Raw genomic sequence first — 23,423 nt, 5'->3', positions numbered from 1 at the left:
CCTACCGTGATGTTAGGAGTTCTGATTCTATCATTTACTAGCTGCATGGCCTTGGGAAGGAATCTTTCTCTCTGAACCCATTTCTTCATCTATGAAATGGAGATAAAGTAGTTAAGTCACAGGGTTACTGTGAAGTGTAGAGCCTACTCAGCTCAGGCCTGACATATAATAGGTGGTCAACAAATGGTAGCTGCCATTTATTATTCCAGCAGGACCCTCAAATTGTCCTCTATTTCCCATACCTGCCACATAGCGATTTCAGTGGCCAAGCCCTGAAGACTAACGACTGCCTCTTGCATATTTTAAAAACTTGTTTTCATTGCAAATAACAGAATCTGGCCACAGAAGAGGCACATTCCCTGCCTTTCCATTGATTCCCAGGTTTCAGGAGCAAAAGCAATTATGGAGTCAAATTACAGTATCCTTAGGTGCAATCCAGTCATGATTCCCCATCTGAGGGAAAGAGGTATTGGAAGAAAATAAAAAGATATTTGTCTTCCCCAGTTATCACAGAACTTTGCTGTGTGACTAAACACCATGTGGCATTAAGCTAAATTTGCAGGAAGATGGCCCTATGCTGTCTTTTGCAAAGCCCTCTGATCTGCTTCAGGCCAGAAACCTGCCTCTGTGGGTGCTTGTCTGCTATGATCTGGCAGATATTGCTGAGCTCAAGAACTTGCTGAAACTGAATGATCTGGCTCATCTAGGGAATCTCTTTACAGCCAGGTCACCTACTGAAGAGCCAAGGCAAGAGCAGGTTTCTGTTAGCAAGGTTCTGCTGGGACAATTAACTAAAGCTGACACAGGTCTCTTCCCCCAAAGAAGGGGCTGCATGCTTCAGTGGCCTAGGAATGAGGACCCTGAATTCTAGTCTCAGCTTTTATGCTAACTTGCTTTGTGGTTTTCACCATGCCACTTCCCCTCTCTAAGCCTCAGTTTTCTGATCATCCATACAAGAGGGTCAGACCAGATGACCTCTATAATCCCTTCCAACTCTGACATTCTGTGTGTTCAGGCTGAACCTCCTGGAGAACAAATCTTAGTCTAATATTCAAGTATGCTTTCCAGGCTGCTTAGCAGTAAAAGAGAAAAGAAAACAGTCACAGATTTGAATGTGGGTCAGAAAAGCAATCCCCTCTACCCCTGTCTGTAAGGAATGTGGAGCAAAATGCCACATGTATGATTTTTTACATGAACAATGAGAGCTTTGAAAACCCTTTCCCTTTGTGGAGTGAACATAGCCCTGTGTTTGCTGAGAGTTCCTGGTAGGCCAATCCCCTCTGTGGATCATTCTCCTCTTAAGGCACTGGGCAGTATCTGTGCTGTGACTTTAGGCAGTTGAGAGAGTGGAGATGGATGAAAGGCATTGAAAGAGCAAAGGTCAATTTGCAAAGAGGGTGCCAGGCTTCTCCTGGGACTCAAAGAGTAAATACAGACTCTCAAAGCTTTCCCTTGGACATCACCAGTAGCTCCAGAAGCCAGTGATGACCACACAAGGCTGAAACCATGGTAAAAGAACTGTCCTAAACCTAATTTGTAAATGTAGCCTTTCAAAGGGGGAGGTTGGCTCCGGGGATTCAGTGACCCCCTAACAGCCTCCCAATGTCTCATTTCCACAGTACCATAATCTTACAGAAAAGAGGCAAACTGTTTAAAACTGTACCTGTACAGAGATGCCACCACACTGAGTGGGGAATCTATTTATAATTTATATATATATATATATATGCATATTTATATATTTTTTAAAAGTCTTCCAGAAAGAACAATTGAAAGCTATTGGGAGAAGAAAAACAAAAAGACAATGTAAAACTTTCCCAGCTATCACTCAACTAGGAGTCTCTGTTACTGGGGTTTAAAACTCTGAGTTGAAAGCGCCAATATAAATCCTTTGAAATAATATACCTGACCAATGTACATACACACATCAAGATGGCACGCTGACTGTCAAGAGAGCCCTTCCCACTGGCGCACATTCCTGAGTTCACGAAGGTGCTGTGGAGAAATGACAGAGCAGAAGTGCTGGCTAACAAATGTGAGGCAAGCCATCCAGAATTCACCACAGCCTGGGTGGAGCTGGGCCCTCACAGCCTGGCCTTGCTCAGAAGTTTTGCTGCCGCCTCTTCTTAGCCTCAATGGCATCCAGGATGGGCTGCCGCTTGGACTGGTACTTCTGCCGGATCTCTTCAATCTCCTGCTCCATCATGGGGTCCAGGGCCAAGAGCCTCTTCTGAAGGTCCTCCACTGTCCAACTCTTAAGCTAGAAGAGAAGTGGAAAGTATAGTCACGATAAAGCTTAGGCCGGTGGCAGAACAGTGGCGAAGCTGACTTCCCAGGCACCCAAAAGGAAGGGAGACAGGAGGTCACTGTTGGGAGGTGGTGGTTGAACAGTGACAATTTATTCCAAAGAATGACATACCTTGAAGCTTGTCTGAGATAATCTGTCCCTGGAAGAGTTCTAAGTGCTAACCTCTTTGATTTAATGTACCTTGACCAGGAACTTAGTGAATAATACTCTTACCTCCGCTAGCTTTTAAATAAATATAGATTCATTTTTAGGGCATTAAAATAACAGTAACTTGCTATACGTGAAATAATGGTTGCCTCCTGGTTCTTGTTCTGTCCACAAGATGAGCATCTGGATAGCACCCTTCACACTTTCAGGATACAATACCACGGAGGATGGACGCTGACGAGATGCAGATGCCAGCCCCTAACCCTGCCTTCCCATACCCCCAATGTCTTGGCACTGCCACATTATCATCACCAGCATTCATGTGAGGCTACTATATAGCAGGTAGCACTCTAAGCCCCTTGGGAATATAGACTCAACCCTTGGCAGAGGTTGGGAGTAAGGGTGGGTAGTTGGACAAACCTGAAACTTCTGAAATTAACTTTCTATGAAGCAGAGAAAAAAAGGACTAGATACATAAATTAATAATAATGGCTGGCATTTAGTGATTTCTATGCACCAGACACTGAGTGCTTTACATACATGGATTCCTTTAATCTTTGCAGCAGCCGACGCTATGAGGACATTATTATCCTTATGTTACAGATGAGCAGCTAAGTAACCTGCCCAACGTCTCCCAAATAGTAAGTGGCAGAGTCAAGACTGACATCCAGGCAGTGTGGCTCCAGAGTCAATGCTCTTAACCACTGTTACAGAAGAGCAGACTAGCAAAGCCCAGAACTAACTCAACCTTTGTTTAAAATGTGGTTCTGCCTGTTGCAGATGCCATAAGACTCTGACAAGTTACAAATCTCTCCAGGCCTTCCCCATCTACCGAAGTGGGACAGCAGTGCCTCATCTTATTTAATTATAAGAATTAAATGAGATCATGGTTGTGAAGTTCTCAGCACAGTACCTAGTGCACTGTGTGTGTAAAGATGGCAGTGGGTGTTACAAGCCTTTCTTTTCATAAAGGCCCAGGGGTGCACCAGTGTTCAACCTGTGTCTGCAGCTGTGGGGTAAGGGGCTCTGCTGCCATGTGTGAAGTGTTCACTGATTACAAGCCAGGCCAGTCTTGGCTGTCAGGGGTGGGAATGAATGCTGACATTATCCGCAGTGGGTGGTGATACTTTATTCTGTGTGTTCACAACCAGTTTTAATAGGTACAGCGTTTCAAGAACTCAAAGGCTCACCCAAGTCTTACAAGAGGGCTGTTGTGTCCACATTTAGAAAATCATGACCCTCAGCCCCTTTCTGTGGCCTCAACAGGAAAGTAGTATAGAAGCTGGGTGAAGGAGCCTCTTTCTGTCTACCCTTCCTTGAGTGGGTGGGGTGTGAGCAAGTATGAAGTGCTACAGTGGCCTTCCTAGAAATTACCTGTCACCACAGGAATTTTCCTTGGCCTGCTCCAGGGAGGGTGTCTGAGAAGTGGGAAACCCTAATAGTACAAGACGAAAGGTTCTTTGTAACGTGAGGATGGAAAGACTTGAGAGTGTGGGTAAATACTGGAAAGCTGGGCTGAAAAAACATGCGTCTTTCCAGCCTGTGGTTTTATACTACCTTAGAGGCTGGTGTTCTTGGCCCAAGGACATCCCAAAGAGCGGTGCTTGCCTAGTCTTTGGCATTTTCTATTCCTTCTGCAAAGAGAGAATTCCCCAAGCCTAATACTGAATGTAACGGGTAGTTAAGAATGTAATCTTTGGGATCACAGGTCCTCAATCTGCACTGGCTATTTAACCTTAAACAGTAATTTCGCCTCTTGAGCCTCAGTTTCCTCCTTTGGAAAACAGACAATACTAGTTTGTTCCTCTATCCTTCATCTGTACTAAGTCTTAGATGAGATAATGGTGTGATAATCTTTGCTCAGAACTTCACATGGGATGTGTTGGAGAGACAGTAAATATTCCATTTATGGAATAATATTGCCTAGTCTTTGGCATTTGGTACCACTCCTGGTACCAATTTACTATATTACTCTGTTTTAATATACAAGCTCTCTTCTTTTGTCTGCTACCATGTGAGACGTGCCTTTCACCGTGCCTACATTATGGAATGTAAATATTCCATAAATGGAAGTTATCACTGTTGTTATTGTTGCTATTGTTATTCATATCATTGTTATTGTATATATGATTGGTAAGTCTCCAATCTTCCATAAAGAAGCTGTTTCTATAACCTCTAATTCAAGCTAGAATGAAACATGTGAAAAAGAAAATATTCTATTCTATTTTGTGCTAATGCCTAAGGACTGGGACATAATTCCTGTTAACTTATTATGTACAGTTTAACAAAGTATTTTTCACCCATCCACTTATAAATACTCATTGAGCACCTACTCAATGAGTCAGGTGCTGTTCGAGGCACATAGGCTACTTCAGTGAAAAAAACAAAACAAAATCACTGCCCTTGTGAAGCTTACATTTTAGTGAAGCAAGGAAAACAGCAATAAACAGCAAATTAGTAAATTATTTTTACATTAGAAGGTGCTCTGGAAAAAAAGAAAATAAAAAATAGCGTGAAGGAAGGGGAGCTGGGAATCAGGAAGGTAGACTTGCTTTTCATCCAGCCACTAGGATGAAGAGTAAATTACAAAATGAAGAAATGTACGTTAGCGGAGCTGCACTGACTTTGCAACTTGTTCGGCAACTTTGGTCAAGCCCCTTCTCCTTAGACCTTAAATTCCCTGTTTGTGAGAGAGGGCTGACTAGATGATCTCAGAAGTCTGTCCAGACTCAGTGTTTCTCAGTGTATGATCTATGGATCACTTGTATTGGAATCACTTCCTAAAAATACAGATTCCTGAGCCCCAAGGAATTTAAAAGCACAGGATTTTGCATTTTAAAGAAGCTATTCACACTGGGCATGGTGGCTCATGCCTGAATTCCAGCACTCTGGGAGACCTAAGGGGGAGGAATGGTTGAGCCCAGGAACTCCAGACAGCCTGGGCAACATAGTGAGATCCCATCTCTATGGAGAGAAAAAAATTAGCCAGGTTGGTGGTACACAGGCCCAGGTACTCCAGAGGCTGAGATGAGAGGATTGAGCCCACTGTGAGGCTGCAGTGAGCCTTGATTGAGCCACTGCACTGTAGCCTGGGAAACAGAGCAAGACCTTGTCTCAAAAATAAATTAAAATATATACAGGTATTTCTTATAAATCCTCCAGTTTGATAAACATGACTCTGTATCTTCCTTATTTTTCTGTTAGTAAAATTCTCACAAAGTATTGCTGCCTGTCTCTGGTCTAAAGCTTCTCCCGGGTTTCCAATTTCTAGGCAGCTTTGTTGCCCTTGATTCTAAGCTGGGTGCAACAAGCACACTTGCTTTATCTCAGCCACCTTCAGACTAATTTATGGCTGTCCTAAGAACTTTGGGGCTTAAGTTACATCTGACCTATTAGAACACAGCCAGCAAGGCACTGCTGATGACTCAGTCACATCATCCAGATATGGATTTTTCTGAAAAACAAGCTCAGACAATAGTTTTATGGCGCCAAGTGTAGCATTTCACCTTCCTGGTCCTTGGTAGCATAAATACATTTCAAATGGATATCTTATAGTAATATAACTGTGATTATACAGTTTTGCTACAGCCAGAATCTTGAAGCAACAAATTCTCAACCAGCCATGTAAGAAGCTTGAGGTGTTTCCACCAGGTATGGGAAATATCCACTCAGTATCTCATCTCTCCCATAGGATTTGAACATCCTCTTTATTCTGTGATTCCTATACTCCATACTTGCACATCCAGATCAGCTCCTGATTATCAGTCCCTGATTATCTCAGGAAAATCTACGATATGGTTTGGCTGTGTCCCACCCAAATCTTATTTTGAATTGTAGCTCCCACAATTCCCACATGTTGTGGGAGGGACCCAGTGAGAGGTAATTAAATAGCATGGGTGGGTCTTTCCCATGCTATTCTAATGATAGTGAATAACTCTCACGAGATCTGGTGGCTTTTTTTTTTTTTTTTTTCTCAGATGAAGTCTGGCTCTGTCACCCAGGCCAGAGTGTAGTGGCACATTCTCAGCTCACTGCAACCTCTACCTCCTGAGTTCAAGCAATTTTCCTCCTCAGCCTCCCAAGCAGCTGGGATTACAGGTGCCCGCCACCACGCTCAGCTAATTTTTGTATTTTTAGTAGAGATGGGGTTTCACCATGTTGGCCAGGCTAGTCTTGAACCCCCAACCTCAGGTGATCCGCCCATCTGGCCTCTTAAAGTGCTGGGATTATAGGCATTAGCCATTGTGCCTGGCCAATCTGATGATTTTGTAAAGGGGAGTTTCCCTACACAAGCTCTCTTCTTCTATTTGCCGCCATGTGAGACCTTCTGCCATGATTGTGAGGCTTCCCCAGCCATGTGGAACTGAATCCATTAAACTTTTTCTTTTGTAAATTGCCCACTCTTGAATATGTCTTTATGGGCAGCATGAAAACAGATTAATACAGTAAATTGATACCAGGAGTGGGTGCTACTGAAAAGGCACCTGAAAATGTGGAAGCGACTTTAGAACTGGGTAACAGGCAGAGGTTGGAACAATTTGGAGGGCTAAGAAGACAAGAAAATGTGGGAAGGTTTCTTAGAGACTTGTTGAATGGCTTTGTCCAAAATGCTGACAGTGATATGGACAATAAAGTTCAGGCTGAGGTGGTTTCAGATGGGAATGAGAAACTTGAATTAGAAGAGACAACAAGCAACTGGAAGAAACCTGAAGGGTTTCTGGAAATGGGAGTGTATTTGTGAAAAGCGTGGAAGACAGGAAGAATTATGAATTTAGCTGACATTAGATACATCAGGTAGCTCTCACATTCAGAAATGCCACCAGTGGTGATGGGTGACTTTAGGCAAGTTACTTGTCGACACTCTCTGGGATTTAGTTTTCTCATCTGTAAAATGGGTACGCTGTCTACGCTGCTGCTTTTGTTCACATAAAAATACCAAGTACCTACTACACACAGGGTGGGGCTGCTGAGGTACAGTGACTCCAGGGTGCTTAATATGATTCAAATAAAATCAACCAACTTTACTGGCAGCTATCCTAGGTCAGGAACACTGCTGGGCAACATGAATATAAAGGGCAGTACACCTGTCAGAGAAGCAGCTCAAGTTAGAGGCAAGAGCACTGGTGTTAAGTCAGATGGACCTGGTTCCATACGAGTTCTGCCCTTGGTACTTGGATGCTTTGGATAAATCATCTAATATGTGCCTCAATTTTCTCATTTTTCAATGAAGGACATTACTGATTCCACAGGGAAGTTGTGAGGTTTGGAGGTACTGGTAAAGTATATAACATAATGTCATGCATCCACCAGAAAGAAAGTGGATAAGTGAGAGCTACCACCTTATATCCTTTTTTGGAAAATGGAGGAAGTATATAATGTAAATAATAGCTGCTATTGCTATAAGATGAGCTCATAACATGGTACATGACACATATCACATACACAGAGGTAACGCTAGTAAATTCTATGTGAGAAACTGTAAATCATATAAATCTAATGTATTTCCTCTGGGCCAGGCCACAGCCTGGCCAAGTCCTGATTCCCACCTTCAGTATGAATAATGAAGGCTGATGGGAACTGATTTCTTCTCAAATCACCTTAGCAACTCTGAAATTCTGAATCATACCATGTCAAAGTCGCTTGCATAACTGGCCCAGAGACCCACTGGGAAGCTCCAGCTGATATTTCATCACAGAGATAACTCATAGGAATTACACTGACAATTAGCCCATGTTGCATCAGCAGAGTCAAGCTACACTAAACACATGAGAATGTATAGTAGAGCTTCCTCGTGCCTTGTCAACCAGTCCCATGGGAAACACAAATGGGTCTGGCCCATATCCAAAGTACAGGGTTTAGACCTATTTCAAAGTTCTGCTCCTCTGCCACTAGAAATTCTCACTTCAAAAGTCTATTGCGCAAATGATGTAAAGAGATATCCCTAAAAAAAACATCAAAGAGAGACCTGCCAGAGCTTTTAAGGACAAGCTTCAATTCCATATGTATCATAGATGAACACTCACAATTTTTCCCCCAGTGTCACAAACAGGATTTCTCAAACACATCATCCCTTGTGGATGGGCGAGTCAGGCTGATCCCGTCTCAGGTGATGTTTTATTGTGACCAAGAATGAGGAAAGAACACACCTTTGGAATTTAGCAAGATGACAGGGAAGCTTGATAGAAGCTAAAAAGTTGAATGAAGCCACCAACATACCATCCCATACCTCAACACCGGCCACTAGAACGTCAGGAAAAATGGAACAACAATAACAACAAAAAATGTTCAAAGGCAATCAAAAGGCACCCAGAGCACTAAGTTAGTACCAAGGATACTCACTCTCTCTTGATGTGACTATGTTACTATTTAGGAATGGATTCTAGTTTAGGGAGAAGTGACTCTAGTAAGGTAAGATTCTCAGGTAATACAGTAATCTCTCAACAGATGACAAAGAACCAAGCAGAAAAATCTAAGAAGCTGACAATCAAAGCATAACTCGTGTGGCTTTAGTAAGTACCACACCATTAGTTTCAAAAGATCTTGCTCCTTAAATGAACATTGTGGGAATTTTAATAACAGACTTTTTCTGATGCAAATTATGGTCATGCCAAATTATTCTTCCATCAGTCCCCTATAAAATCTTCCTAATTCTTCCCCAGTAAGGAGGGAAAGCAGCAAAACCATGATGAGTTAACAACTGCCTCAATCCCATTTTAGGTTTATAATTAATTGACACTTGTAATTCTCATTATCAGAATTCCAAACAAAGAAAACTTGACCACATATATGAAAATTATGTACCAAGAAGACTGGAATGAAATGCAGATCATAAGCCTAGATGAATCAAAGAAATCTGGCTTCAAGTAGGTGTGGTGATATAATGACAAGATCTCTGACAGGGTTCTCTTGGAAGACTGGGTTCAAATAACCCGGAGACTTTGTTCACAGAGCCTAGAGAGGAGACTCAGTACATTGTGTGTGTACACATGTGTATGTATAAAGAATATGATTTAATAATTGACAAACACAAAAATCAAGTTTTCTTCTTTAAATAGTAACATTTTCTATGATATGAAGTACTTGCATACTGTTAGCTTTTTTGTGATTACAGTAGTCGCCCCTACCAACAGGGAATACATTCCAGTGGATATCCAAAACCGCAGATGTATGTATTTTGGTACTATCTAGCTAGATACCTGTATGTATGTATGTGTGTGTGTGTGTGTGTGTGTGTGTGTATGTGTATATGCACACACGTATACATACACACTCACACACAATTTTTTCCTATACATATATACCTATGATAAAGTTTAATTTTTAAATTAGGCACAGTAAGAGAGAAACAAACAAGGAAGCACTTTACAGCTTCCCTTTGGCAAATCCAAATTGCCAGCATCACAATTCTTATGCCTTGAGGCCATTATTAATTTAAAATAAGGGTTACTCATATAAACTAGAGGAACTAGAGAAAGAAGAGCAAACCAACCCCAAAGCTAACAAAAAGAAATAACCAAAATCAAAGCTGAACTGAAGAAAACTGAGATGTGAAAAAACATGCAAAAGACCAATAAATCCAGGAGTTGGTTTTCTGAAGAAAAAAAAAAATTAGTAAGCTAGATGGACCACTAGCTAGACCAAGAAAGAAAAAAAGAGAGAAGATCCAAATAAACACAATCAGAAATGACAAAGAGAACGTTACCACTGACCCCACAGAAAGATAAAAAACCCCAGAAACTATTATGAACACCTCGATATACACAAGCCGCAAAGCCTAGAACCAGGGCCAGATGGAATCACAGCTGAATGCTATCAGGTGTATAAGGAAGAGTTGGTACCAATCCTACTGAAACTATTCCAAAAAATTGAGGAGGAGGGATTCCTCCCTAACTCATTCTATGAGAATAGCATCATCCGAACACCAAAACCTGACAGAGACACAACAACAACAACAACAAAACTTCAGGCCATTTTTCTCGAGGAACATAGATGCAAAAATCTTCAGCCAAATACTAGCAAATCAAATCCAGCAGCACATAAAAAAGCTAATCTCGTGTCTCAATCTCCTTCAGTTCAGCTCTGATCTTAGTTATTTCTTGTCTTCTGCTGGGTTTTGAGTTTTTTTGATCTTGTTCCTCTAGCTCTTTCAATTTTGACGATAGGGTGTCAATTTTGGATCTCTCCATTCTCCTCATATGGGCACTTATTGCTATATACTTTCCTCTAGAGACTGCTTTAAATGTGTCCCAGAGGTTCTGGCATGCTGTGTCTTCGTTCTCATTGGTTTCGAAGAACTTCTTTATTTCTGACTTCATTTCATTGTTTACCCAGTCAACATTCAAGAGCCAGTTGTTCAGTTTCCATGAAGCTGTGCAGTTCTGGGTTGGTTTCTGTATTCTGAGTTCTAATTTGATTGCACTATGGTCTGAGAGGCTGTTTGTTATGATTTCAGTTGTTTTGCATTTGTTGAGCAGTGCTTTACTTCCAATTATGTGGTCAATTTTTGAGTAGGTGTGATGTGGTGCTGAGAAGAATGTATATTCTGTGGATTTGGGGTGGAGAGTTCTGTAAATGTCTATCAGGTTTGCTTGCTCCATGTCTGAGTTCAAGCCCTGGATATCCTTGTTGATTTTCTGTCTGGTTGATCTGTCTAATATTGACAGTGGAGTGTTAAAGTCTCCCACTATTATTGTGTGGGAGTCTAAGTCTCTTTGTAAGTCATTAAGAACTTGCCTTATGTATCTGGGTGCTCCTGCATTGGGTCCATATATGTTTAGGATCGTTAGCTCTTCTTGTTGTATCGATTCTTTTACGTAATGGCCTTCTTTGTCTCTTTTGATCTTTGTTGCTTTAAAGTCTATTTTATCAGAGACGAGTATTGCAACTCCTGCTTTTTTTTGCTTTCCATTAGCTTGGTAAATCTTCCTCCATCCCTTTATTTTGAGCCTTTGTGTATCCTTGCATGTGAGATGTGTTTCCTGGATACAGCACACTGATGGGTTTTGGATTTTTATCCAATTTGCCAGTCTGTGTCTTTTGATTGGTGCATTTAGTCCATTTACATTTAGGGTTAATATTGTTATGTGTGAATTTGATACTGCCATTTTGATGCTAAGTGGCTGTTTTGCCTGTTAGTTGTTGTAGAATCTTCATTATGTTGATGCTCTTTAGCATTTAGTGTGATTTTGGAATGGCTGGTACTGGTTGTTCCTCAGCAAACTGACACAAGAACAGAAAATGAAACACCGCATATTCTCACTCATAGGCGGGTGATGAAAAATGAGAACACATGGACACAGAAAGGGGAGTACTAAACACTGGGGTCTATTGGGGGGAAAAGGGAAGGGCCAGTGGGAGGGGGAGGTGGGGAGGGATAGCCTGGGGAGAAATGCCAAATGTGGGTGAAGGGGAGAAGGAAAGAAAAGCACACTGCCATGTGTGTTCCTACGCAACTGTCTTGCATGCTCTGCTCATGTACCCCAAAACCTAAAATCCAATAAAAAATTAAAAAAAAAAAAAGCTAATCTACCATCATCAGGTAGTCTTTATCCCTGAGATGCAAGATTGGTTCAACATACGCACATCAATAAATGTGATTCATCACATAAACAGAAACCACATGATTATCTCAGATGCAGAAAAGGCTTTTGATACAATTCAACATCCCTTCATGTTAAAAAAAAAAACACAAAACCCTCAACAAACTAGTAATTGAAGAAACATGCTTCAAAATAATAAGACCCATCTATGAAAAACCCACAGCCAACATCATACTATATGGGCAAAAGCTGGAAGCATTCCCTTTGAATCCCAGAACAAGACAAGGGTGTCCTTTCTCACCACTCCTATTCAACAAAGTACTGGAAGTCCTCCCAGAGCAATGAGACAAGAAAAAGAAATAAAAGACATCCAAACAGGAAGAAGGGAAATCAAACCATCTGTGTGCAGACAATATAATTCTATACATAGAAAACCCTATAGACTCTGCCCAAAAGTTCCTTGATCTGATAAACCACTTCAGCAAAGTTTCAGTATATAAAATCAATGTACAGAAATATCATAAATAGCATTCTCATACACTAACATCCAAACTGAAAACCAAATCAATAATGCAATCCCATTCACGATAGCCACAAAAAGATGAACTACCAGGAAAATGAAAGATATGTGAATAGAATACAGCTAACCAGGGAGGTGAAAGATCTCTACTAAAAGAATTATAGAACAGTGCTCAAAGAAATCAAAGATGTCATCAACAAATGAAAAAAACATTGGATAAGAATGTTTTTTTCATGCTCATGGATAGGAAGAATCATTGTTAACATGGCTATACTGCCCCCAAAGCAATTTACATATTCAATGCTATTCCTATGGAATTTTTTAAAAGCCAAAAAAAACCAAGGCAATCCTATGCAGAAAGAACAAAGCTGCAGTAACTACAGGGCTACAGTAACCTAACCAGCATGGCACTGGTACAAAAAGAGACATACAGATTGATAGGACAGAATAGAAAACCTAGAAATAAGGCTGTATACCTACAACCCACTGATCCTTAACCAAGCTGACAAAAACAAGCAATGGGGAAAGGATCCCCTGTTCAATAAATGGTCCTGGGATAAGTGGCTAGCCATATGCAGAAGATTAAAACTGGACCCCTTCCTTATACCGTATACGAAAGTCAAGACAAGATAGATTAAACACTTAACTGTAAAATCTAAAACTATAAAAACCATGGAAGATAACCTAGGAAATACCATTCTGGACATAGGACCTGGCAAAGATTTCATGATGAAGACACCAAAAGCAACTGCAACAAAAGCAAAAATCAACAAATGAGACCAATTTAAACTAAAGAGCTTCAGCACAGCAAGAGAAACTATGAAGGGAGGAAACAGACAACTTACAGAATGGGAGAAAATATTTGAAAACTATGTATCCAACAAAAATCTAATATCCACAATCTGTAAGGAACTTAAACAAATTTACAAGCAAAAAACAAACCTTCCTGTGAAAAAGTGGGCAGAAGACATGAACAGACACTTTTCAAAAGAAGACATACATGTGGCCAACAAGCATATTAAAAAGTGCTCAACATCTTTAATCATTAGAAAATGCAAATCAAAACCACAATGAAGCTGATTGCAGTGGCTCACACCTGTAATCACAACACTTTGGGAAGCTGAGGTGGGTGGATCACTTGAGCCTAGAAGTTTGAGACCAGCCTGGGAAACATCATAAAATCCCATCTCTACAAAAACAATTAAAAAACAACTAGCCAGATGTAGTGGCACATTCCCGTAGTCCCAGCTACTCAAGAGGCTGAGGCAGGTGGATCTATTGAGCCCAGGAGGTCAAGGCTGCAGTTAGCCATGATCATACCACCACACTCCAGCCTGAGTGACAGAGCAACACACTGTAAAAACAAACAAACAAACAAACAAAAAGCAAATCCACAGTGAGATATTGTCTCATATCAGTCAGAATTTTTTGCTGTTACTAGAAAGTCAAAAAATAACAGATGCTGGTGAGGTTGTGGAGAAAAGGGAATGCTTACACACTGCTGGTGGGAATGTCAATTAGTTCAGCTGTCTCAGAAAACAGTGTGGGTGATTTCTCAAAGAACTTAAAACAGAATTACCACTTGACCCAGCAATCCCATTACTGAGTATATACCTAAAGGAATATAAATAATTCTACCATGACACATGCACACTTATGTTCATCACAGAACTATTCACAATAGCAAAGACATGGAATTAGCCTAAGTGTTCATCAATGGTAGACTGGATAAAGAAAATATTATCCATATACACCCTGGGATGCTATGTAGCCATAAAAAAGAATAAGATTATGTCCTCTGCAGCAAGGTGGATGGAGCTGGGGGCCATTATCTTAAGCAAACTAACACAGGAAGAGAAAAACAAATACTAAGGCCAGGCAAAGTGGCTCAGCCTATAATCCCAGCACTTTGGGAGGCCAAAGTAGGAGGATCATTTGAGGTCTGGAATTGGACACCAGGGTGGCCAACATGGTGAAACCCTGTCCCTACTAAAAATACAAAAATCAGCTGGGCGTGGTGGCACACACCTGTATACAATCCCAGCTACTCAGGAGGCTGAGGCAGGAGAATTGGTTGAACTCAAAAGACAGAAGTTGCAGGGAGCTGAGATCGTACCACTGCACTCCAGCATAGGTGACAGACAGAGCAAGACTCCATCTCAAAAAAAAAAAAATACTGCATGTTCTCACTTATCTAAACCACAAAAACATACGAGTACATACAGGAGAACAACAGACACTGAGGATTACTGGAGGGTGGAGAGTGGGAGAAGGGAAAGGATCAACACATCACCTATTGGGTACTGTGCTAATTACTTGGGTGATAAAATAATCTGTACAGCAAGCCCCAGAGACACACACTTTACCTATGCAAAAACCTGCACATGTACCCCTGAACCTAAAAGTAGAAAGAAAAAAATTCCATACTAAAAATAAAATTTTTAAAAAAGGGTTAAACACAAGCACTGTAATACCAGTACCACAACAGGCTTCATGATAACCAAGATGTCTACGCAACAGTGTAGAGATGCTGAACGGAGTGATGATTCATGTCCCAGGAAGGATGAAACAGGATGGCACAAGGTTTCATCACACTACTCAGGATGACGTGTAATTAAAAACTGATGAATTGTTTATTTCTGGAATTTTCTATTTAATATTTTCAGAGTGCAGGTGGTTGTGGGTAACTGAAGCCATGGAAAGCAAAACCATAGTTAAGGTTTGGGAGCTACTGTAATTAAAAAACATTTTTTTTTTTTTGAGACGGAGTTTCACTCTTGTTACCCAGGCTGGAGTGCAATGGCGCGATCTCGGCTCATCGCAATCTCCGCCTCCTGGGTTCAGGCAATTCTCCTGCCTCAGCCTCCTGAGTAGCTGGGATTACAGGCATGCGCCACCATGCCCAGCTAATTTTTTGTATTTTTAGTAGAGACGGAGTTTCACCATGTTGACCACGATGGTCTCGATCTCTTGACCTTGTGATCCACCCACCTCGGCCTCCCAAAGTGCTGGGATTACAGGCGTGAGCCACCGCACCCGGCCCTTAAAAACCATTCTTAAATTCACAGGACAAAATTCTTAAAGTAGCAATTTGCATGTTTAGAATTTATTCCAACTCTATTCCGGCATGAGCTTTTACAACTTACTCTGGAATTCACAAGGCACCTGTTTTGTTTTGGTTTTGTTCTGAGGTTTGTAACAGCCTTTGGCCAAGGTAACATACTTTTGACCAAACACAGATTTTTTTCACTATCATCTTGACTCTGATTCTCCACAGCAAGAACCCATAAGAAACTTTCCTATCACCCAAGGTTTACTTGCTGATATCTAGTATTATGTCTTTTTAAAAATGTAGCCAGGACCCACTCTGTGTCAGAACCTATGTCGGGATAGAGGAGTATGGGTGAGTAAGAGTGGGTATGGGACAAAAAAGTACACAGTATGCTCCCTTCACACTAGTTGTGGAGAGAAAAGAGGTAGGTAAGTCATGAAAACAAGCTACGGTCTGGGGTATTAATGAGTGCTAATGATCACTAACATTAATTAGAGCTACTTTGAGTTCTGTGTGCTGGGCATTGTGCTCAGCACCTTACATGCATTATCTCAAGTAATCCTCACCGAAGTCCAAGAAGTACTCTTCCCCCACTTTACAGAGGCAGACATTGGAGGCTTAGAGAGATATAGGCATTCTATATCTCTCTGTGGTCCCAGAGGTTGTAAGTGGTTGAATTAGGACAGATCTGACTGAAAGCCTGACCGACTGCATGTCAGGGCAACATGTGCTATAGAAGTTGAGAGATGTAAGAATCCCTGCGGCCAGAGTCTCTGGGAAAAAAAAAAAAAACTGCATCTCTTCATAAATTTATAATGCAAAGGGGGGGGGCTCAGAAAGGGGGAGCTCAGAAAGGGGGGGGCTCATTCTAATTCAGGGAAAGGTCTGAATTTTAATTTTTAAAAATGAAATGCAAGTTTGGTTAGTTCAAGTAACACACGTGAGATACAGATAACTAATAAAATTAGGTTAAATAAACAAAAAGACTTATGACCTCATTTGTCAATAATACTAACAATGACTCCCAGTTCCTTCAGGTGCCATACTTTTGTACACCTCCAAGCTTCTGCTGAATCTACTGTCTTCTGCTTAGGGGACTGCCCATTCAGCCTTCCAGCTCCGCGCAAGCTCCAACTCCTCTCTCAATCATGTATCTTTTTTGTTTACTAAAGTGGGAGCTATTTAAGAGTAGAGACTATATCTAATATATTTTCAGAGAGCAGGCCAGCAGAAAATAATTCTCGATAAATATTTAATAAGGAAATATAACCTTAATCTTTAAGCCTTTATTTGAAAGTGATACTTTTTATTGGGTTCTCTCAAGCACTAGTAAGACACTAGGCTTTTCAGCTTTGAAAGTATATAATCAATACATAAGCCTAAGAGGATAATATAAGTTCATTAAATAAAGTTATGTCAATTACTCAAAATTGACCCATGCATACCAAAATCAACATGAGGGACTAATTCAGTATCCTAATTGCAATAGAGTTACAAAGAAAAAGAAAGCAAAAGTTCACTCTAGTCCTGCTCTTTAAGAAAAATTGTCTTTTAAGAGTACATTATTCCCCCTTATCTGCAGTTTCAGTTACCCACAGTCAACCAAGGTCTGAAAATATTAAATGGAAACTTCCAGAAATAAATTCCTAAGTTTTAACTGTGTGTCATTCTAAGAAGCATGATGAAATCCTGTACTGCCCTGCTCTATCCCGCCTGGGATGTGAATCAACTCTTTGTCCAGCATAACCATGCTATACACACTACCCGCCTGTCAGTCACTCCGTAGTCACCTTGGTTATCAAATGAACTACTGCAGAATTGGTATCAAAGTACTTGTTTGTTTAAGGAACCCCTATTTCACTTAATAATGGACCCAAAATGTAAGAGCAGTGATGCTGGCAATTCATAGAAGCCAAAGAGAAGCCACGATGTTCTTCCTTTAAGTGAAAAAATCAACATTGTTGACTAAAAAGGAAAAAGAAGTCATATACTAAGGTTGCTACGATTACAGTAAGAATGAATCAATCTTCTACCAGTGATACTATGAAGAAGGAAAAAGCAATACATGCTAGTTTTGTTGCTATACCTTAAGGGGCAAAAGTTTCAACCACAGCTGGGTGATAAGCCCTTGGTTAAGATAGAAAAGGCATTAAATTTGTGGGTGAAAGACATGAACAGAAACTTGTTCTGACTGGGAGCAATGGGGTTTGGTACTATCTATGGTTTTGCCGTCCAGTGGGGGTCTTGGAACATATCCCCCATTGACAAGGGGGACAGTGTAGTTTCAAATTAGTGTAAAAAGTTCACACTTAAGGAAGCCAATCTGTGAGAGAAACACTTTCAGGAAGTTAGTAAACACCCATTACACCTCCTAGAATAACTGTAAATGTCTGCAGAAGGTAGAGTACAAGAATGCGATGCTCTTGATGTTTAAGAACACTAAAGGGGACATCAAAAGTAACCTCATTCTTGTAGGAATATTAATCTTTCAGAAGGCATGAAAACCTAAAACACCAACTGTACCAAGCTGTTGTTTTAATGCAGCTTAATAATTCAGGAAAAGAGCTAGCTAATCATATAAGAAACCCTGTGAGCTATGCCTCTGTATGCTTTCTTGGGCTGGAAATTTCCAAGACAGCAAAAAGGCCAAGCTGCTTCTCTCTCTTCCTGCCAAATAAAAACAGCCCAAAGAATCCCAAGCAAAATTTGAAAGCTAAAATGCAAATTGATCTCACTTTATTTAATAGATGCAGTCTTAAAAGGTATCTACAGACTAAATAGGATCCAATTTTAAACACATAAAAGAAAAAAATGCTTACAGAAAACTTGTCAAGAATACAAATAGAAATTCCCTAAATTAGCTACTTCGCAGGTCAAATTTTTAAAATTTGGGCTTTCTTAAAGAGGAAAAGATTGCAAGTACACAGCACTCAGTTTCTGGAAAGTAACACTCTGTGAGCCTTATTGCTGGGTACTCCATTTAATGAAGGGTGAGAAATTCACAACCTAAATACCCAAAAATAAATATCTTCTCAAGCAATCCTTTGAAAGAAAAAAAATCTGCAACAAAAGCAGACAAGAATTCTGCGAAGCATGTCAGAATGTTTTTATAATGGTCATAAAGTCTTAGGACCTGAACTCTCCACAGTGTCAAAAACATAAATTAGGTCCAGATAAGGGTAGGGTAGGGTGTGTGTGTGTGTGTGTGTGTGTGTGTGTGTGTGTGTGTGTGTGTCTATCCTTCAAACTGTTAAATATGAGTTATCATTTGTTCATTTTTCTGATAGAAGACTCTAAAAAAGATGGGCTTAATCCTTATTCCGTGAAAACATTAATATTTATATAGCCTACATATTTTGGGATAGTCCTTTATTCTTTTCAGCAACTTTTTAATTGGGTATAATCAAATGTGAAATAATTTATGCCATGGTAACACTTCTCAAATGTGTATAAATTCCTAAACCAGAAAAAATTATTCGTAATAACCGTATGTCCCAGTTTTTCATTTCGAAAAGTTAAACACCATATTCCTAATAGTAAGCTCATCTAGGCTCAGAGTTAAAAACACTTAGCTTCTCTGGTATAAAACCATTCTTTAAAACGTGCTTCCTAAATGTTTTCTATAATGAGCAAACATCTTGAAGAAAGAAAGGGCTTCCAATCTGGGGTCTGACTTACAACTTGGAATCTACGATTCCAATGACTGGGAGAGGGGAGAACAGTGACAATACCATGTCTGTATATAACACAGGTCCCACAGGAAGGTATAGTTCTGTTTGTCTATAAACATATCTTTGTTACTTAAAACTACATAGGTTCTAATTTTCATAAACTCTTTTCCCCTCATGAAGGGTCTGATTGTTAATAGCACAAGCATGTAGTTATTACTGCTCTTGACTTGAGAGTACTTCTTTGAAAAAGAAGAGGGAGAGTGTGTTACCTCTAAGCTCCAAGTGTACCCTTCTGTCTGCACTCTGTGATAAGCATTTCTCTGAAGAATGTGTGCTGTGAAGTTTTCTCAGTAGAGCACTGGGAGGAAGAGGCTGTCCTGGGTGTCCAGCATGGGAGCTGGCAATGTGAGTGTGAGTACCATCGACACTGTGGCCCACCTACAGCCTAGAATGTGGTCTTTCTATGACCTTGCAGGCTCGGCCTACCCTAACATTTGGGAGCTCAGTTGACATGCAACCAAAGCCTCCACATGGCTCTTGTGTTCCTAAGGCCTCTTGCCCCAACCAGGGCCCAGAACCTACTAACCCACTAGATGGCCTGCTGTCTGCCTGCACTCCAGAGGGTAATCTAGGGCCTGTCCAGAGACTTTGGATCAGCTCATCTTGTCAAACCAGCAGACTCTGCTGTGATTCCATGGGCTGAACCACATCTTCTCAAACAAAGTCTGAAGCCCTGGCAGTTTGTCCTTCCTTGGATATACGCCCTCAGCCTTAGGGAACCATACACAGTTTCTTCATATCTGATAGTTACTCTTTTATCATAGGTAATACTTATTTATATTAAACTTCCCCTCTGTTTAACCTACTGTGTGGTTTCTATCTTCTCTCTGAACCCAGACTGCTATAGGAGGAAGGATGCAAGTGAATACACAAGCTCATGTTTGACCACTAATGGAAAAATTTCCAAAATGATAAAACCTACATAAACATTTACATTTGAAAAATTCCAAGATACGTTCCAGTCCAGAATAGTCTGGTATGATATTTACAATCCAAGTGCAGAATTAAAATACTCTCTTTTTGTTCCACTGAAAATTAGTGGTGAACAGATAAATTCTGGTAATATCCATACAATGGAAACTACTCAGCAACAAAAAGGAACAAACTCCAGATATATGCAACAAATGAACAAATCTCAAAACAGTATGTAAGTGAATGAGGCCAAACACAAAAGGCTATATACTGCATAATTCTATTCACCTGACATCCTAAAAAGACAAAGCTATAGGAACAAAAAAAAGGGCATAAGAGAACTATATGGGATATTAGAAATGTTCTATAGCTTGATTATGGTGGTGTTTATACAACTGTATATTTCTACTAAAACTCATCAAACTGTACACTTAAAAGGAGCACATTTTATAGCATATAAATTAGACCTCAACAAACCTACTTTACAAAAATATTACACATCAAAAATTGTGGAAGGTTGTTGAAGTAACATGCAAAAGAAATTTTAGAGCCTTAAATGTATATTAGAAAAGAAAGATAATTGGGCCGGGCACGGTGGCTCACACCTGTAATCCTACCACTTTGGGAGGCCAAGGTGGGCAGATCACGATGTCAGGAGTTTGAGACCAGCCTGGCCAATATGGTGAAATGCTGTCTCTACTAAAAAAACAAAAATTAGCTGGGCATGGTGGCGTGCACCTGTAGTCCCAATTACTCAGGAGGCTGAAACAGGAGAATTGCTTGAACCTGGGAGGCAGAGGTTGCAGTGAACCAAGATCGTGCCACTGCACTCCAGCCTGGGCAACAGTGCCAGACTCCATCTCAGAGGAAAAAAAAAAAGATAATTAAAAATTAGTAAGCTGAATTGTTCAAGTGAAGAAAACAAAATAAACCCATAGAAAGTAGAAAGAAGAAAATGATGTAAGAAATAAATTAATGAATTCAAAAAAGTTAATGTGCAGGAGCAAGGATCAACAAAACCAAAAGCTGGTATGTGCTTTAAAAAAATTACACTTTGATAAGATTGATCCCCACCCCACCCCCGCATGCCCATCAAAAAAAAAGATCCCTACCCTCGCTCCAAAAAAAAAAGAAGAAATAAATAACAGGAATAAAAAGCAAGCTATAAATACAGATAAATTTTAAAATCTAAAACTTGATGTCAATAAATTTTAAAACGTACATGAAATTAAGATGTCCTGGGAAGTGGCAGAGACCTAGATTAATCTGAAGCGAAACCAAACAAAACTGAGCACTAAGAAATCTAGACCACAAGGAAAAAGTAGAATGAGCTAGACTGTTAAAAACACATACTCAAATAACAAAGCCACAGAGGATGAAACCATCTCTGAAAATAGAGACAATCATGATATTTCTGATTATAGGTATCTTCCCTAAAGGCAGGAAATAAGAAAAAAAAAGTTAACACCCAACCTCCAGTTCTGGCAACATGGCAGAATACCAAGGTGACTCCTGAAAGCTCTCCATACAAGAGAAGCAGAGAGATCCAGGGACCAGATAAATCGTGTACATGCCCATTCCCACCCCTTCCTTTGATGCTGACATTGCTATTCTTGGTAAATCAGGTGAAAATGAATATCAAGGGTAGTTCTATGGAGAGGAGAAATCATAAGGACAGGTGGGACAGAACAGAGGCTCTGCCTGTATTGCCTTGATGGATTCAGGGATCTTGTTGTACAGTGATTACAGGAATAATAACGATAGCAATAATAAAGACCAGAATTCTTTTAAGCATTAACTGTTCATTATTAGCAGCTATACATTAAGTATTTCACATATATTAATCTCATTTGTTCATCATTAAATCTTACATCTATCATTATTAACCCAGTGCTACAGATGAGAAATTTGAGGTTTGGAGAATTATATAATCCATTGAGGTTAACACAGCCAGTAAGTAGTTGAAATAAAAATTGAATCAAGTTCTGATTCTGGAGTCTGTACTTTTTCCTTTAATTTTTATTTTATTTAAAAAAAAAAAAAGGCAGGGTCTCCCTCTGTCACCCAGGCTAGACTACAGTAGTGCAATCACAGCTTACTGCAGCCTCAAATTCCTGGGCTCAAGTGATCTTCCTGCTTCAGCCCCCTGAGTAAGCTGGGCTACAGGTGGGTACCACCAACCCTGGCTAATTTTTTTTTTTTTAATTTTTTTGTAGAGACAGGGTCTAGCTACGTTTCTCAGGCTAATCTTAAACTCCTAGGCTCAAGTGATCCTCCTGATTTGGCCTCTCAAAGTGCTAGGATTACAGGTGTGAGCCCGGCACCTGGCCAGGAGTCTGCACTTTTAATGAACTGTCACCCAACATCTACTACTAGCTAAGTGCTTTCACACTCATTCTCTCAGCTAAACAGAGGGAGGGAACGAAGCACAGACACCAGTAAAGCCTACATGCTGGGCAGCATTAGCATAGAGAGAACCCATGATTTAGTTACTTGCCTTGGTAATGATGACCTGGCAAATTTTCCTCAACCCAAGCTACCATAATACCAAAGTAGTTAGGGCAAAGAGATGGTGGCTTTCTCCATCTGCAAAGTGGAAAATCCAAATAATCCCAACTAACTTTTTGTAAAGTTCCTGTGAGAAGTAATCAAAATTTCATAGATAGAAGTTCCCTGGGGACAAATTTCGGCTGAAAAAAAGAAAGTACTATCTTTAGACAGAGCTTTGAGCAACGATTTGAACTACTTCCAACTTGTGGAATTCCCTCCTTTCAGAAATGACTAGAGGTAGTCAAGCAAATGTGAGATGATGCCTCTTGTTGAAAATATAGCAAGAGCTGGAAAATATGTCCTTTAAGACCCTTTTCAATCCTGAAAGTTTATCATTCTCTGATACAGTGTTGGAACAGCTGACTGAGAGAGACAATGGCTTCTAGGAATTCAAGACAGGCCCATCTGTCACCTGTGCTTACAGTGAAGCCCATAGAAGTAACCTTGGAACAGCCTAAGGTTCTATGATACTTTTTGCAGTTCTTAGTATCCATTTCTGAGGCAGCCTGGACTCAGCTTTTTTGCTCACCATGTAGTTGAGATTAAAATCATCCTGTAGTTTAATATCCTGCAGTTTAATGGCCACAGAATGAACATTGAAGCAAAAGCCTGCCAAGCAGCCATGGATCAAGCAGTCTCCGAACCAAACAAAAGAAGTGAAAAA

General features: G+C 40.3%; 1 protein-coding gene across 2 annotated transcripts in view; it reads right to left on the bottom strand.

Annotated features, from left to right (window-relative positions):
• Window positions 1-396: 396 nt before the first annotated feature.
• Window positions 397-23,423, bottom strand: part of STK4 (serine/threonine kinase 4) — a 106,871-nt gene continuing 83,844 nt past the window's right edge. For both annotated transcript variants that reach the window (XM_078371748.1, XM_002747585.7), the window contains exon 11: window positions 397-2,260. In XM_078371748.1, the coding sequence (XP_078227874.1) occupies window positions 2,102-2,260 (159 nt within the window). In that variant the 3' untranslated portion in view covers window positions 397-2,101. The remainder of the gene's footprint in view (window positions 2,261-23,423) is intronic.

This window comes from Callithrix jacchus, chromosome 5, assembly GCF_049354715.1.
Source record: "Callithrix jacchus isolate 240 chromosome 5, calJac240_pri, whole genome shotgun sequence".
NCBI classification, from domain to species: domain Eukaryota; kingdom Metazoa; phylum Chordata; class Mammalia; order Primates; family Cebidae; genus Callithrix; species Callithrix jacchus.
Note: the sequence above shows the minus strand (reverse complement) of the source record. Positions and strands in the feature narration are given on the sequence as shown.